Below are 17,913 nucleotides of genomic sequence, written 5' to 3'. Positions count from 1 at the left end.
AAATAGCTGTTTTTTAAAAAAATAACTGGAACAATTTCAAAAGCCATCTCTGATCTTGCCATTTTCCATTCTTTTGTCACTTTGTCATTATGAACTGGAATTAAATATTTTTAGAACCATCCAATATGAGGCATCCAGGTACAGCTAAGGCTACACTGTGCCAGAAAAAGCACAGCTGTCAAACACCATGGCTGCAAAACGGACTCTCTTGTGCCCAGAATATTGAGAACTGGATTCTGCAGGGGTGGTGAAAACACAAAATTTTATTTGTTCCCATCCAATGATAATCCAATAAAAAAGAAACTGAACCACCACTTATATTTTTAGTGCCATGAAAAAAATCATAAATCCGTTTATGAATTCCAGGAGTGTCTGTTGTGCTTCACTGTTGGAAATTTCACTCAAAAATGTTTTTTCTATATGTATTATTACACGGACTAGCATACACCCTGCTGATTCCGCATGTCTCTTACCACTATTAAGGGCCCCAATATCCTCAGCTGAGCACTTCTGAGCAATGTTCACTTTCCTCCTTTCCCAGCCCATTTTCAATGCCAGAAATAATGTTAGCTTAGTATGGCTCCAATATCTATACATACAGGCAGAGTCTCTCAAGACATCAGGATAGAAATAAGACACTGAAGAAACACACAGCCTTCCTAAAAGTGCCCCTTCTTGTAGTGAACTGGCAACAAACCACAAACAGTTGACCAAATATTGCTTCATTTGTATAAGGGGACACAACATGGCAAAACAATGATCAAATTTGCAGCAAGGTGCATCACATACACACAATACATTCACAATCAAAATGTTATGGGAGATGGCTTGTACTGCAAACAAAACCTATTGTATGATAGGTCCTCAAACTGTAGACAGACCAACAACTTATGTGATATCCAGTTGGACTTGTTCCTTTTATGCTTTCAACAGCAACCCCCCTATGCCATATTGCAGAATGCTTGGAATCAGTGTTCCCTTTAAGCTGAGTTAGTGTGAGCTAGCTCACAGTTTTTTAGCCTCTGGCTCACACATTTTTGTCTTAGCTCAGGAAGAATGGCTCCAGAGTAAACTAATTTATGCAGTAGCCAAATAGCTCACTCACAACTTTAATACCAACAGCTCACAAAGTAGAATTTTTGCTCAGAAGATTCCACAGCTTAGAGGGAGCACTGCTTGAAATCCCTTTCAGCATCAAATTTCACTCGTTATATGGTCAGAGAGCTGCTGTTTGAGAAACACAAGCTTAAAACAAAGGCAATTCAAGCCATTTTGCTGCCTCTCCTGTATTGTCCCACCAAGCACAAAGTAAGCTGCAGAAACAGCCACATGGCACTCAAGACTGGAAGCAGAGGGTGTACACTAGGTACATTTGCTTCACTTGGGCATCAAACAAGCCCTGGCTCAAAATCCCATAAGTGGCATGGAAATAGTCACACAGTTCATTGGGTCCCCAAACAATTAACATTACTAAGAGCAACTCACTTCTAAGGATGTCTAAAGAAAGGTTAAATAAATTTAATACATTTAAAAACCACACAAATAAATGTTCCCAATAGCACCATGCCTTCTATTCTATGTCTCATTTTACCAGGTTCAACAATTTCTAGAGTAATAGCAATGACCACAAAGAATACTCAAGGCACTTTTATACTGTTTAAGACCCCAGACTGCTTTCTAAAGAAAAAATGCTCAATCAAATATTATAAAAGCAAAACACTTACTTTTTGGCAAATCTCCGGTACTAGATGCTGAAACTGTCCTGCTCCTATCATGGGATGGAGTGCTTTCTTCTCTTCCAGTTCCAGTTGACTCTTCAGAAACAGCCGAACCACAAGCCACAGAATCTAAAGCTCCAGAGAATACTGAAGCTGAGAATTCAGAAAACTGGGACTCTGGAATTTTATGACGTCCATTTGGCAATTCACCATTAAATTGTTCGTAGGAACTACTATAACTGTAATCACTTTGCACATTTAGCTCATCAAGATTATATTGCTCAGCATTTGGGCATTCTTCCTCTTCCTCATCTTCATCTTCAAGTTGTTCTTCTAGTAAGAAAGGACCATTTATAATGTGGCCATTTGTTTTTGGGGACTCTATCCAAGCGGTGTTCGTAGGTTCCAAGTTGAGAAGTTCCTGTTCAACATCATCATCTTTTTCTGCGTTTTCTTTTTCTGTGTCTTCCTTTTCATCCTGATCTTCTGTTTCACCTTAGGGATAATAATATATATATATTTATATATACACACACTGAATTATACTGTCACTTATAACATTATGAAATGATTTCAGAGACAAACACTTTTTGAAATGAATATACAGCATTTATTTTTATTAATTTAGTTTATTGATTTGGATTTAATTTGATTTACTATTAACACTCTTTTCATGAATAAAGGAATAATATAATTTATAGTTCAACAAGCAAAGTTAATTGAACGACAATGGCTTATGATGAAGTACATATTTTCCTTTTCCTAGTTGTGTGTCAGAATGGTATTGAGTATGGTGTTCTAGATCAGTGGAAGTCTCCACAGTGATTGCACTGCACTGTGGACTGTTCCACACAAAACTTACTACACTGAGCAGGTAGTTCATCATAAGAGTAACAGGACTTCGCTCTGGTCATTTTTGTGTTTCAGTTTGTGTTTCAGTACCATCTTCCCTTATTCAAGCATTTCTTAAACCTATATTTGTCTCAGCCAAGATTCCAATTTCCACAATGATTCAAATATCAGCTATTTAAGTATGGAAACTGAGAAACTAAAAGACACCATTTATTCCAGGTGTAGAAAACACACTGTACTGTTAGTATGAAGCCTCAATTTTTGCTTGCAATTTCTTCTAAGAGGATCATTGAACAAACAGGGCTCAAATGCAGTCTACAAAAAAGGCATTGCTGGCTTGTGTTTAACATTAGAATGTATGCTAAAAGATATGAATTACCTTGACATAGTAACAGCCACCATAATGAAATGGAGCAAGAAAGGATACAGCAATATTAATTAACATATATTTAAAGCAAACATGATTAGTGAAAGGAAAATGGGCAACATGTTACAACATGGGCTATAAAAACAGAAAACAGCAAAATTATGAATGGTCTTGAAGATAACTGTGAAGACCACTAAGGCTTGGACAGAAAATAAACTCAACATGACATAACCAGGATTAAAAATAAATGATCTCTAGTTGGCAAATTTCTGGCATATGCAGAATAAGACACCCACCAAAGAGCTGGTTATGGTAATAAAAGCAAAGGCTTAGAGAGAAATCAAATGTTGGAAACTTCACAGAAGCACACTCAATTTGCAAATGACCCAGATCTACACAGAAAATAAGAGCAAGTTGACATGTGGCAGCATAGTGTTATGCCAAAGTAAGATCCATACTACATATTCATTTAAGTTTCCTATATGTACTTTGAAGATGGGAATTTAGGTGACTTTTTGTATTTTTGCTTATGACTCACAATGTTCACAAGGAGAGGCATGCCATATTATTTCTTAAGCAAATGCAATATGATGCATGTTGGCTTAAGTTTTCCCAATTTAATGGGACATCTTTGTCCTGGTGCAGTTGTAGCACTTCTAGTTCCTGACTATGTTAGACTATCACAAACACCCTTCTTGTACAGGCATTCCCCCAAACTCCCTTTTATTTATTTTTTACAGTGTATTTTATTCTTTTCCACATCACATGTTCATAACACAAATATCATATAATATTGGAATGGTATACGAATTATTCCTTCCATTTTTACTCTATAACACTGCCAGTGTCTACTTTAAATAAAATTATTTTCTTATTCACTACCAGTGATTGCTTGTTAAACAATTGCTATCATCTCCTCAAACTCCTAGTCAAATAGTACATCCCCTCACTGTAAAATCAACGCCCATGCCAAACCGCTGGACCTAAAGACACCAAATTCAGGGAGAGTGTTCCTACCATGGTGTAGGTGTTCACTAAGAAGGGATTTTTAGAAATACGACCCCTAAGTGAGTCAAAAGGGGTAAAATGTGCTCCCCCCATTGATTCCTATGCAACTGCCAGGCAGCTGCCTCTCTGCACCCCTCCCCACTCTCTGATTGGTCAGCTGCAGAGCTCAGTGTCCTGAGGTTAAAAAACCCAACAGTTACAGGGGACTGCAGAGAGCTAATGACAGTTGAGGAAATCAGGAGTGGCCAAAAACCACCTGTGAGGTGAAGCAAAGCTGCTGACCCAGCCTCTCTGATGGCTTCCAACACACTCCCCCCACCTCTTACATCTAACAGGTGGTTGTATGTCAGGTGCAAGCCCACCTCCACAGTGGCTTCTAATACTCCCCCCTCCCCCTCCTACACTGGACAGGCAGCTGCCTGTCAGGTGTAGGAGAGGAAGTGGGATGGCTTCCAATACACTCCCCCACCTCCTACACCTAAGTTGTCTGTCAGGTGCAGCCCCACCTCCACAGTGGCTGTCAGGTGCAACCCCACCTCCACAGTGGCTTCTAATACTCCCCCCTCCCCTCCTACACTGGACAGGCAGCTGCCTGTCAGGTGTAGGAGAGGAGGTGGGATGGCTTCCAACACACTCCCCCCACCTCTTACATCTAACAGGCGGTTGTCTGTCAGGTGCAGCAGCGGTTGCAGGGTGCTTAAAGCCATGAGGGAGCCTGCTCCAGCCCTGCCCCCACAGTGGCTTCTAATACTCCTCCCCCCTCCCCATCCTACACTGAACAGGCAGCTGTCCGTCAGGTGTAGGAGAGGAGGTTGGATGTTTACAGCCGCTGGGGAGGCTTGCTCAGCAGGATTGCCTCCCCGATGCCTTTATATATGATCCTACAATCCCCTTCAACACCAGACAGGCCGGTGTCTGTCAGGTGTAGCAGCAGGGCCAGGGTATGAATGTTTATGGGGAGATAGTAAAGGACATTTCTAGGAGCCATTTCAATGCATGCCTCCCTTATGAACATGAAGAAATGTCCACCACATCACCACTCCCTCACACCAACTCCCCCTCACACCTCTCACCTCTTACTGCCCCCAAGAAAGCTCCTGGCAAACGTCGAGCCAGATACACCAACGCTACAAGGAGGAGGCAACTTAGGAATGTGGCAAAGACATTTGCACATAGTGCTCCTGCAGTGCACTGAGCTGCACAGGCCAAGTACCAGCAAGATCACCCTGAGCTTCTCAGAACAACACAGTCTCCATATGAGCAAAACAATGCAGGAACACAAGTAGAGAGGCCATCACTTTCATGGAAGGTAGCAGGAGTTGACTCAACAGACAACTGCTTCTTAAATGGACAGTTCTCTGTGGCCTGCTTCAGAGTAAGCTCATCAAGCAGCCTGGTGATCCTAGCACCTGAGGGCAGACCCATCAATGTGGTCTACAGAGAGGTCCTTCGGGTAGAGAAAAAAAAGTACGTATGTCTCACTTCATTTCTTACACTACAGTCTTCTCTGTTAGAATTCCTACAACAAATGTCACATTTCAAATTTCACATCATCAGTATTATAACTGGATTTATGGAACTTAAATACCGTAGCGAAGCATGGTTAACAGGCTGGTAATTTAATAAACAGATAACTTTATTATTATTATTTTATATCAATTAAGCTTCTACAATGTTTCCTTCATAAGTCTCAGGCTGTTTCTCATAATATTCTATCTTCTAAGTTTTATTGACTTTAATTGCTATCATTTAAACAGTGTCTATTTCTTCATAGTGGAGTTCTTGGAGGTTGTCACCTCACTTTGGGGCTTCAGAAAAATCTGAAGGGGGTCTTTTCCTGGGACCCCTCCCTGTGGGAGGTGATGGGGGGATTCCTCCTGAATGCCTTACGCACCCTGCTCCTGTCATTTAAATTTTAGTCTTACTTTTCTCTCTATGAGGGCTCTAAGATGATAATTTCCTATTCCTTTATAGTCTTCAGAGGAACTTGAAAGTTCTTGTAGAGTTCTTTAAGGCATGTCTCTACCGGGTTTTATTATGTAACTTCCTTTTCTAAAGGTAAAGATTTAAACATAATGATTCAAGAAAACGTAGCAAAGACTATGAAAACCACCATAGAAAATATATTGTTACCACTAGTCCATAGTGAAATAGAACCTATCAAGTCAAAAATGGAGGAAATAGCAAACCAAATTAAGCTAGAAACAGAGGAAATTAAGAAACAAATAAATGAAAACAAACAGGAAATATTAAAAATCACCACCACAAGTTATAAAACAGAAGAGAAAGTCCATATCTTAGAATATGAAGTCCAAGAGCTAAAAAAAAATAAAAATGAAAAGATAGAAGAAACTTTAATACACTTTGAAATGGACAAGGCAGCTTTAATTTTAAGGTGTCAGAACATCCCAGAGAGCATAGAAAAAAATTTAAAAGAGGAACTTTCCCAAGAACTAGCCCAACAACTAGAGATAGGAACACAAGAAGAAATTGCAGCTGAAATAGAAGTCATCTATAGAAGAAATTCAGCGTACGCTAGGAGAAATGAGATACCACGAGAAACACATATAAATTTTTTAAAGAAACCTGAGAGATAAAATACTCAAAGCAACAACTGAGAAAAGGGTGACAATCCAAGGATCAGAAATTAGATTTTTAAAAGAAGTACCATGGCAAGTGAGGAAAAGAAGGCAAGGATATGGAACTTTGACCAATCTCCTGAGGGATAATGGCATAACATATAGATGGCTTATACCTGAAGGTATACTATTTAGCTATGGATCTAAAAGACATAGGATAGAATTGATATTTAAAGTCAAAAATGTTCTTGACAAATATGGGGAAGAGTTGGGATGGCAAAAAGAGGAAGACAAAGGAGAGGAAGAAAATGATACAGAAGAAGAAAAAGTGGAGACAGATGATCAAGAGGAGAAATCAAGCAGAGAAAAAGCAACAATAAAATCAAGAAGAAAGCCAAAACCACCCCCATCGCAAATACAAACTAGATATCAATACAAGAACAAAGCACAAGATAGTAAAAAGAAAAATGGCATAGCCTAAAAAAATTAACATTCTTTCTTTCAAAGTGAATGGTCTTAATAGCCCACACAAAAGACGGAAGATATTTCATCAAATTCTAAAAGTGCATGCTGGTATTATTTGTCTACAGGAAACTCATATAAAAAAAGAAGACATGAAATATTTAGAACATAAGGCCCTAGGAAAAGTTTTTGGAGCGTCAGACAACCAGAAGAAAAGAGGAGTGGCAATATATGCTAAAGATTTCCTTTCTCCGGAACCTGTATATGCCTCAAATGATGGTAGAATTGTAGCAGTAAAAATAAGAAAACAAAGTAAGGACATTTTAATAGTAAATATATATGCCCCAAATCAGAACTAAGAACCCTTTTTTTAAAGAACTGCAAGAAATCCTAGCAACAAAAGACTGAAAATCTGTGCATTATAGGTGACTTTAATGCAGTTGTTGACCCTAGAATAGACCGAAAATTACATTTAAAAAGTAGAAAATTAGGCTTGACGATCCCCAAGAGCTTCTTACATATGGCTGATAAATATAATCTAATAGATGCCTGGAGAACTAAAAATATAGAAAAGAAGGACTATACTTACTACTCAACAAGATATAATTCCTGGTCCAGGCTAGATATGGCATGGATAACATCTCACATGATTTTGGATTTAATAGAAGCGGACATCCTACCGAAATCATTTGCGGACCACAACCCTCTCCTATTAGCTTTTAGAGAAAGGCAAAGGAAATCTCGATGGAGGATGAACCCAGCATTATTAAGAGATCGTGAATTTGTAAAAAATAGAAATACAAGAGTTTATCCAAAGGAACATACATCCTGATATACCTATAGAAACAGTTTGGGAAACTTTCAAAGCATATATAAGAGTGTGGTTTATAAATCAAGAGGCCTGGAAAAGGAAAAAGAGAAGAGAGAAATATGAAAATTTAGGAAAACAAATCAAATTGGAAGAAGATAAATTGAAATACAACATTGCGTCTGAAGAAGTAAAAGAAAGGTTAAGCATGTTACAACACAGAATGAATTTATTACTAACACAAGAGATAGCAAAAAATACAGAATTCACAAAACATTACTATTTTGAAAATTCCAATAAACCTACAAGATGGTTATCATATAGGCTCAGGAAAGAAGCTGATATATGGCTGATAAAATCTCTACGAAACAGTAAAGGAGAAGAAAAATTTGAGATACGAGAAATAATTAACATCGCAGAGTATTTCTATAGAAACTTATATAGTCAAGACCAACAGAATGAAATACAAATATCAAACTACTTATTAAATAGAAATAACAAGAAATTGGAAGAAGATTACAAGAAGTTGTTGAACGAACAAATTACAATCTGTGAAATAGTGGAGGCAATTAAGAGACAGAAGAAAAAGAAATCACCGGGCCCAGATGGATTACCAGCAGGACTATACCAGATTTTCGAAGAGCAGATTGGTTTGCTGTTCAAGGAACTACTCCAAAAAATAGGTGATACAGGTCATCTTCCGAACTCCTGGTATCAAGCCATAATCATGTTAATTCATAAACCGGATACAGAGGGTACTGACATTAAAAATTATAGACCAATATCCCTATTAAATGTAGATTACAAAATATTTGCAAACATATTGGCGACTAGGTTGAAAAAAGTTCTAATGAAGACAATACACCAAGACCAGGCAGGTTTTCTATCTAGAAGACAAATCAAAAATAATATCCGGACCATTATAAATGTGATGGAATATTTTTAAGCCCATCCGGAAAAACAACTGGCTCTAATATTCCTTGATGTTGAAAAGGCTTTTGATAACATCTCTTGGAACTTTTTTCTGCAAAAATTATCTATTTGAGATTGTGGGCAGAAATTTTTAACAATGATTACAGCTATATATAAGACACAGTATGCAAGAATTGTGATAAATGGTGAGCGTTCACAAAATATTTAGATTCAGAAGAGAGTAAAACAAGGTTGTCCATTGTCACCACTACTCTATATATTTGCACTAGAAACACTAAATGATGCAGTAAGAGAAAAGATGGAGATACAAGGGCTCAAAACACGAGGTGAAGAATTTAAACTACTTGCATTCGCGGACGACTTAGTGTTTATATTGGAGAACCCAACATTATCTCTACCTCCATTAGTAAAACTAATACAGGACTACGGAGCCGTGGCAGGACTGGAAGTTAATAGAAAAAAGACAAAAATCATAACAAAAAACGGTTCCTCGAGTGTAAATCAGGAAATTAAAAATATTTCAGAGATGGAAATAGTAAAAAAAAGTCAAATATTTGGGAATAATATTATCCAATAGAAACAGCGCATTAATTGAAAACAACTATAATAAACTCCTTGAAGAGCTTAGGAAGGATCTATCAAGATGGAAAGACCTCCAATTATCAATAATGGGTAGAATTGCTACATTGAAAATGAATATTCTCCCGAGATTGTTGTTTTTGGCACAAAATATTCCTATATTAAAAAGACATAAAATATTTATTGAATTTGATAAAATAACCAGACAGTTTATTTGGTACCCGAAATGAGCCAGAATAAAATGGAAAACACTCCAAGATAGGAAGGGGGGGGATTTGGACATCCGAACTGGTATTTATACTGTCAGGCTAGATTGGATAAAAGAATGGATAATTTTGGGAAATGTAAGACTCTTAAACCTAGAGGGCCATGACTTAAGCATGGGCTGGCATGCCTACATCTGGTATGGGAAGGACAAAATCCATTCAATTTTTAAACAACATAAGATACGGGGGGGGGGAAATGAGGATCTGGAATGATATAAAAGAAAAATACTATTTGAGAATACCAAAATGGGTTTCCCCCTTAGAAGCTTTCATAAAACCTTCCCTTAGCAGTAAGCAACACAGAGAAAACTATGAAGCCTTATTAGATAAAGATGATAAATTTAAATCAAAGGAAGCATTACTTACTACTTTAAATTTAAATTTTACTTGGTGGGAAATCCTGCAATTACAATCTAGATATAATAAAAATAAACTTGTAGGATTCCATACCTCCAAAACTCAGCTGGATATGATTTGGCTTTTGTCTAGTGATAAATTGATCCAGAAGTTCTATAAATTTCTCTTGGAAGAATATATGTATGAAGAAACAATTAAAACTACGATGATTTCCTGGATGAGGGATCTAGGATATTCTATCTAATTAGACAAGTGGACAAACATGTGGAGAACAGTAAGATACATGAGATACATAAACTATAAAGAAAATATCCTCAAAATGTTCCATAGGTGGTACTGGGCACCAGATAGATTAGCGAAATGTCATAAAAATGTTCCTAACATCTGTCGGAAAAGTAATAGTAATGTGAGAACTTTCTTTCACATGTGGTGGCGTTGTGGTTGTGTTAGAACCTACTGGCTAAAAGTGCAAAAAATAATATCAGAAATGATGGAAGTAACTATTACTTTAACACCTGAAATGGCACTGCTAAATATAATTCAAGATAAATTTAAGAAAAAAGATGTTTCTTGGTCGGGATTCTGTTGGCTAGGGATTGGAAGTTGGAAAAGACCCCGTCAAGAGAGGAGATAAAGACTAAATTGTTAGAAGTGATCCAAATGGATTTGACACTGATACTACAGGGGAAAGATGATTGTATTCATAATAAAAGATGGGCAAGAGTTTACAAATGGATAAATGAAACTTCGATAAAATAGACTTGAAAGTATATTTGGTTTATTATATGTAATGACACAAGTTATGTAAAAATCTTTAAATAAAATGTTTAAAGGAACTCCCCTGGCAGAAGGGCCTCTGCGATTGAACGAAGGGTCTCCATACAGAAGCATTGCAATTTTACAAATTTGTTTAGGAATTTTAAGTCCAGGATGGCCTTCCAGCTTCTGTTTCTCTTGGGGACAGTGAAAAAGATGGAATAGACATCTTGCTCCCTCACTTCTGGGGGAACTGTTTCTATGGCTAGGATGATGGATGGCATCCAAGGTTCTCTTCAGCTTGACTGGGTCCTTTATTATTGGCGATGAGACAAAGTGGTCCAGAGGCCTGCTTAGAAATTCGATGGAGTAGCCTTTGTCAGTAATCTCTTGCGACCAGATGTCTGCATTTGAGTTGACCCATGTCTGATGAAATAGAAGCAGACGTCCCCCAGTGGTGCTGACTCATAGTCATGCTTTCGGTGTTTTGTTGTCTCTACCGGGTTTGTCAACCCTGGAGGAGAAAAATCTGCCTGGTCTGTTGTGAAAGGGGTTCCTTCTGAAGTTCTGTCTGGAACTTCCCCAAGAAGAGCATCTGCCAACTCTGTTAAATCTGTAAGAGGATCGTTGACCTCGAAAGGAAAAGTTGCCAGGGCCCCTCCTATCTGGTCTACCCAGGGATCTGGGCATTGCCTTCTTCTCCAAAAAGGCGGTCGTCATGAAAGGGGTACGGCGTGACAATGGACTTTGCATGTAGGTCAGCCTGCCAAGCTTGGAGCCAGAGTTCTTCTGGCGGCAACAGTGCAGGCCAATGCCCTTGAGGAAAAAATCATGGCATCCAGAGTGGTATCAGCGGAGAATGAGGAAGCCTGGAGAAGTCTGTTTGCCCTTTCAGCCAAGCACTTATTAGAGTCTGAAATAAGTTGGGCCATCTTTTTTTACCAGGCAATAGAGGCCCTAGCCACTACCGTAGCTATAACAGGTGCTCCGATGGCCATGGCTGTGGCCTCGTGGGCCTTGCGTAGAGCAAACTCTGCTTTTCTATCCAGGCTATCTCTCACCATGCCTTCACCATCTTCAGAAAGCAGGCTTGCTGTTTGGAGTGCAGTAATCAGTGCATCCACTAGGGGGACCTATAAAAGCTTATCAGTAAAGTTAGGCAGAGCATATAGTTTCTTAACATTAGGAGGGCAATGTTGTTGGCCATAGGCTTGGCCCATTCTTTAACCAACTGGTTTTCTAGGAATTCAGGGAACGGAAAGACTTTCTCCCCCCCTGGGGTTCTTGGGAAATAGTCTTTGCTCCCTCTTGGTCGGGACCCATCACCTGGGTCAGAATTATTGGGATCGTCTGCCTTGGGCTTAGGTAAAAGTTCTAAGGCAGACATAGTCTTTCTAAGTAAGTACTGATAATCCCCGGATTTAAAGAATCTCATAGAAGGTTCAGGCACTTCCATCTCCTCTTCCAACTCCTCATTTGACAGGAATTCCCCTACTTCCCTGTCCCCAACCTCACTGTCCCCAATCTGGGAGAGATCCCACTGAGGATCTTCCCTCATAGTGCAGAAGTGTTCTTTTCTAGCAGCTTTAGTTGGCCAGGGAAGTCTTCCCTCCTCTGGGCAGTTTGTAGCCAGATCACTCTGAGGGCAGCAACCAGTGAAGGAATGGGAGAGACAGGGACCCATATCCCCAGTATGAGAACTGCATTGGAGAACAGAGATTTCTTCCCTCATGGCCCGCCTGAAAAATTGAATTACTCAAGGAGTCAGCAATGCGCTTCTGCCCCTATCAGGGTTACTCATGGGTAGACCCACAGGAACACTGGTGACCACAGAATCCGTCTCCGCTGGCACTTGAGCATTGGGAATATCGGGGAGATCTCCCATGTGGGTAATTTGGCTTATGGAAGCAGCAACAGCCGCCCTGCAGCCCTCCCATTTCCTCAGGGGGGTTCTGTTTTGCTGCCTTTTTAAAAATGGCACCCACGGCGTGCTCCGTCGTTGGAGAGTGCGGCCGTTTTTTGGCGCACTTGGACTTTGTCACTGATGACGCTGCGGCGGTGGTGGAGGGCATAGCTTTCTCCTTAGTTAGGGTGTTTTGCATTGGTGGCAGAGCTCCGTTCCCCTTGGTGTCGGAGAAAAAAAGTCTGAGTCTTCCCGGCCCGACATACCCCAGCTGGAGCGTCAGACTAAGTTGGAGCAGGGGGAAAGAGAACAGGGCAGGCAGGAGGGAGAAGATAAAAATAGGGGAAGGATTTTTTTTAAGGGGAGATAGGTATGGGAGAGGAGAGGTGAAATTTAGAAAGTGAATAGTTGAAATAAGGCAAGAGTGCCAACTATGTGCTGCTCTCCCTATCGAGGCAGGAACAAAACTGAATTGAGGGGCGTGTCCCACCTAGAGGACAAGAAGTGAGGTTTTGGTTCCTGCCTCCTTAAGGATAGGGTGGGAAACACCCCAGCAAGATGTCCTCCTCTCAGAGGGAGAATTGCTGTTTGAGGATGATGTAATAAACAGAGGTGGTTTCAAGCTGGCTGTATTTGCAATTCAGAGAAACTTTATCCCTCAGAGGTTGATGGAGCCAGTGACTTCACTTACATGAGTCCCAAAGGAGCTAGTGTAATAGATTATATCCTGGCCCCACTTGAATAATTCTCCCATTTTATATTCCTAAAAGTTGGTGACTTCTTGGGAAATGATCATCTCCCAGTCTTCATCTCTGTAGATTTATCCTTAGAACATTAACTTATTCCAGCACAAAGTTTCCCTCTCTCACAAAGTCAAAATAAAGTCTGTTGATTACGCTGGAGCTCTAAGTCTAATGATAAGGCTCATACTATAATGGGTTCCATCCCTTGTAACACTCTTGTCAACAAGGTTTTGCAGTCTGATTTAGTGTCTGTATGAAAACTGCTTAGACCACTTTAGGTGAAAAAGGACCTTGATAGGACATTCCCTGAAGTTAAGAGAAATAGCTGGTTTAATAGTGACTTCAAAAGAATGAAAAGGTGTATTCAACAGAAGCATTGTGAGTTTAAAAGTAACTGTACAATATCAGCCCTCCAAGAGTTGATGGAACTGAAGAAAATGTACAGAGAACTGATTAAGACGAGCAGATGGATAGCCCTTAATAAGGAATAGGGATCTTTCATTTCAGCTATCAATGGTAAAGACAATAAGGCCTTCTGATCTTTCGTTAATACTATCAACCCAGCCTCTAAAATCCCATGCTGTAGTGCCCCTTTGACATGGGAAGTCAATTTCAAGAGGCTATTCTGCAATGCTAATGGGCCTCGTACATTACTCAAATTAGTTCAGTAGACAAATACTTGATTAATGGAAACATTCTATTATTATCGCAATATTTAAAAGGGGGCCAAGAAATGACCAATCACCCTTCTCTCTTCTCTAGGAAAACTATATTCTGCTTACTTACTAAAGAAGCTCCTGGACTGGATAAATCAGAAACCATATTGGGGCATAAACAGATAGGATACAGGCGGGATTCCTTGACATATGACCATTGCCTAGTTCTCTATCACCTGGCTGAGAAATATTCATCTCTTAAGAGGGGGAGATTATATGCAGTTTTTATTGACCTCAAGGTCAATAAAATCCAACTTAAATGCTTTACAGAACTCATCCGAAAACCCATCTGGGCCTGAACTCGAATTCAACTTAGAATTTTTTAATCACTTCTAGTATTTCCTCATTTGATATGGGACAATCTAAAGCAGTTTTATGTATATCTGAAATTGTTGTGATTAATTTGTGTTTTTTTAAAAAAACTTCAGTACTTTTCCCCTGTACCACAGCGTCTTTATACAATTGTTTATGAAATTGCAACATTATTTGAGCAGTGGTGGCAGTCATGATGACTTTTTCCTGAAGAGTTCTCTAGTTCTTAGATACATCTATAGCTAGCTTTTTTTGCATTACACTCTATGCCAGTAATTTAGGATTTTTAGCAGAGTGCGCCCAAAATTTTTGTTTTATATAGATCAAATCCTTCTGAATTTTAGTAATTTCAAGGGAGTCTAAAATTTTACATGTAGCACAGAGTTTTTTATAAACCTTTTTATTGTAAGTATTTTTATGTTTTATTTCCAATTGATGAACATCATTTAATAAAGCTTTAACCTTTTCGATTTTTCCTCTTTTCAGATAAGAGGATAAAGAAATCAGGCAACTGCAGAGCACAACTTTAAGTGCTTCCCACAAAGTTATTGGGGGTACCTCGCCATTATCATAGTCTCTCAAATACGACTGCATTTTTTCAAGATTTCTTCCTTCACATCCTCTCGCAATAAAATAAATTTATTAAAATGCCAATTAGTTTGTGTTTTCATTCTGTCTGCAATACCTACTGTACATATGACTGGAGAATGGTCTGTCCATTGTTTTATCCCAATCTCAGAGGTGATAATTCTATCTACTGCAGAAGACACTAACAAATAATCAATTATAGTATGATCTGAGAATCTATGAAAAAATAGGTGTAATCCTTCTCATTTTGATGAGTAAATTTCCAGAGGTCACAAAGGTGAAGTTTAACAAGTAAATCATGCAACTCTGTTTTGTTTTTTTGTCTTTTCCCCCTCTTATTGCCATTACAGGGTCTGTATCTGTCTAACTGATGGTCCACTATATAATTTAAATCCTCTCCCAACAAAACACCACCTTCTTGAAATGATTGTAAAGTACTCAAAACCAATTCAAGAAAAAGTATTTGCCCTGAGTTAGGGGCATATATGGAACCCAATGTGGACATACTACCCTCCAGAGAGCCTTTCAAAAATATAAATCTACCTTTTTGATCTAAAAGGGAGTATTTTAAATCAAACCTCACTGCTTTTGAAATCAAAATTGCTACTCCCCTTACCTTGGTTGAGCCCAGTGCTTGATACCAGGCTGATTTTAATGCTGGATTATAAGAGTTCTTCAAATGCAAGTCTTGTATAAAAAGAATATCTGGTTTATACCTCAGAATATTCGATGTCATATGTTTTTTCTTAATATTATTGTTCAAACCCTTTGTTTATACTTGGGTTTGACTGCCCGAGTACAATGGGAATTTAATTTTGTTTTCCAATAAATCCATTTAATTTGGAAAAGGGGTTTCGTCAGGGATGCTCATTGGCACCTTTCTTGTTTAATTTATTTTTAAACAATGTAGCATCAATTTTTGATGATTACTGCCATCCACCAAAATTAGCTCAGATTGCTGTACCTATGCTCTATGCGGATGATGCCGTGATCTTGTCCCGAACCAGGGTCAGACTAAAAAGGGCCGTGCAATCTTTCTCCAATTATTGTTGTCAAGAAAGCCTGTTGATCAACTACCCAAAATCTAAGATCCATTTTCACCAAGTTTGGAAAATGGAACCTGTCTCAATGGTCTACCAATGGTTCCAATATGGAGCAAGTCAAGGCCTTCTCCTATCTGGGTATTCTGTTTTTGGCAGATCTATCTTGGACTTCCCAATTTGGAACAACGCAATTTAAAGAAGTAGAAGAGAAGAGATTGGATTTATACCCCACCCTTCGCTTGGAGTCTCAGAGCAGCTTACAATCTCCTTTCCCTTCCCCTCCCCACAACAGACACCCTCTGTGAGGTAGGTGGGGCTGAGAGATCTCTGATAGAAATTGCTTTTTTCACGGACAGCTCTGACAGAACTATGGCTTGCCCAAGTGCAGCTGCAAGTGGAGAAGTGGGGAATCAAACCCGGTTCTCCCACATTAGAGTCTGTATACTTAATCACTACACCAAACTGGTAAAGCGAAACCTTGTGCAAGTGCCTTAAATAGGTTCTTCCACAATAAAGGGGGGGATATATTACTGGAGCGGTGCAAGCCTTTAATTTGAAAGTGGCTCCCCTCATTCTTTACAGTTCAGCTATTTGCATTAAAGCTATCTCTGATAATATCAATCAACCACTAACCCAATTCTTAAGGAAAATATTGAATATTCTCTGCTGCATGTCAAACATTGTATTATGGGCAGAATTTGGACAGATATCCTTGGAAGCAAGAGTATGGCTATTTGCCTTCAAACTGAGATTAAAACAGCTCTGTGCTGAGGATGGTTTGTTAGCCGCTTTAAATCAAGATACCCACAAATCACCTTGGATAAAAGTTTAGGATGAGAAATTGATGAAAGCTGGAATGTCAATTGATGATATTTTTAAGATGGGCAGAACCAAAGCATTTTCTTTGATCAAAAAGTGAGTCTTGGAAATCAACCATAGTGGTTTGATTCTGAGAGTCCACAGAGTATGCTCACCCCCAGGGGTCATTTCGTAGAAAAAGAGCTAGGGGGACTCATTAGCATAACTCATTAGCATATGCCACACCCCCTGACATCACCGGAAGTGTGTCATAAGGCCACGCCCCCTGACATCACTGGGGTTCCCATTCCTAAGGTGGAGGCAGGGGATCTCCCCCTTTCATGGGCTCCTGCTTGCCACCTGCCAGCTGGTTGGCAAGAGGAAAATCTCCCCACCCCCAAAACTGCACAATGCACTGACGTCACTCGGAAGTGACATCAGTGTGTCAGAGATGTCAGGAGATGGCGTACTTTTTGGGCAACACTCTATGGTTTGAGGCCATTTTTACCATAGAGTTTGCCCCAAAAGCAGAGCATTGCACCCCGTCATGGACACACTGATGTCACTTCTGGGTGACATCAGTGCATCACGTGACCCCCCACCCCACCCCTGGAATGCCCCCCAAATCCCCCCACCAGCACAACAAGGGGACCTGGCAACCCTACATTCTACCATTTCATTGGAGAAGGTCCTTCAAAAGAACCCAGCAGATCTTTAGTGTTGGTGTTTTTAAAATATTTTTTACTTTCCTCTTTTCTACCAAAGGTCTACAAACAATGCAGTGAATTAAAGCCACTGCCCAGTATATGAGAAGACTTTCTGGTCCAGCCTCTTTCACCCTCTTTCTCTGCGTTGGCAATGCTCGTTTGGGAATGGCTTCCCCAGCTCCAAAGGAGCAGCTGGCTAGCCCCTGCAGGCAGACCAGGCAGAGACCGCAGGACAAGGCTGGAAGGATCCAGCCAAGTGAGTCGAGCTGCCACTTCCAGATTGTTGTTTTTTAAAAGTGGGGAAAGGCAGGGAGAGCTGAGAGCGGAGGGCAGACCTGGCCAAGTTTCTCCAGGCTGAGGTGTGGGTGTGTTTTTTTAAAAGGTGGGGAAGCTGGGGAGGGCGGACGGAGGAAGCGAG

At 39.7% G+C, this 17,913-nt stretch overlaps 1 protein-coding gene across 1 annotated transcript in view; it reads right to left on the bottom strand.

The window, feature by feature from the left end:
• The window catches only part of SRPK2 (SRSF protein kinase 2), a 250,312-nt gene that overhangs the window by 35,224 nt on the left and 197,175 nt on the right, over window positions 1-17,913 (bottom strand). Inside the window, exon 12 of the mRNA XM_015415056.1 lies at window positions 1,725-2,213. Coding sequence (XP_015270542.1) covers window positions 1,725-2,213 — 489 coding nt within the window. The remainder of the gene's footprint in view (window positions 1-1,724; window positions 2,214-17,913) is intronic.

The sequence above is a fragment of the Gekko japonicus genome, unplaced genomic scaffold, assembly GCF_001447785.1.
Source record: "Gekko japonicus isolate JY-2015 unplaced genomic scaffold, Gekko_japonicus_V1.1 scaffold5, whole genome shotgun sequence".
NCBI classification, from domain to species: Eukaryota; Metazoa; Chordata; class Lepidosauria; order Squamata; family Gekkonidae; genus Gekko; species Gekko japonicus.
Note: the sequence above shows the minus strand (reverse complement) of the source record. Positions and strands in the feature narration are given on the sequence as shown.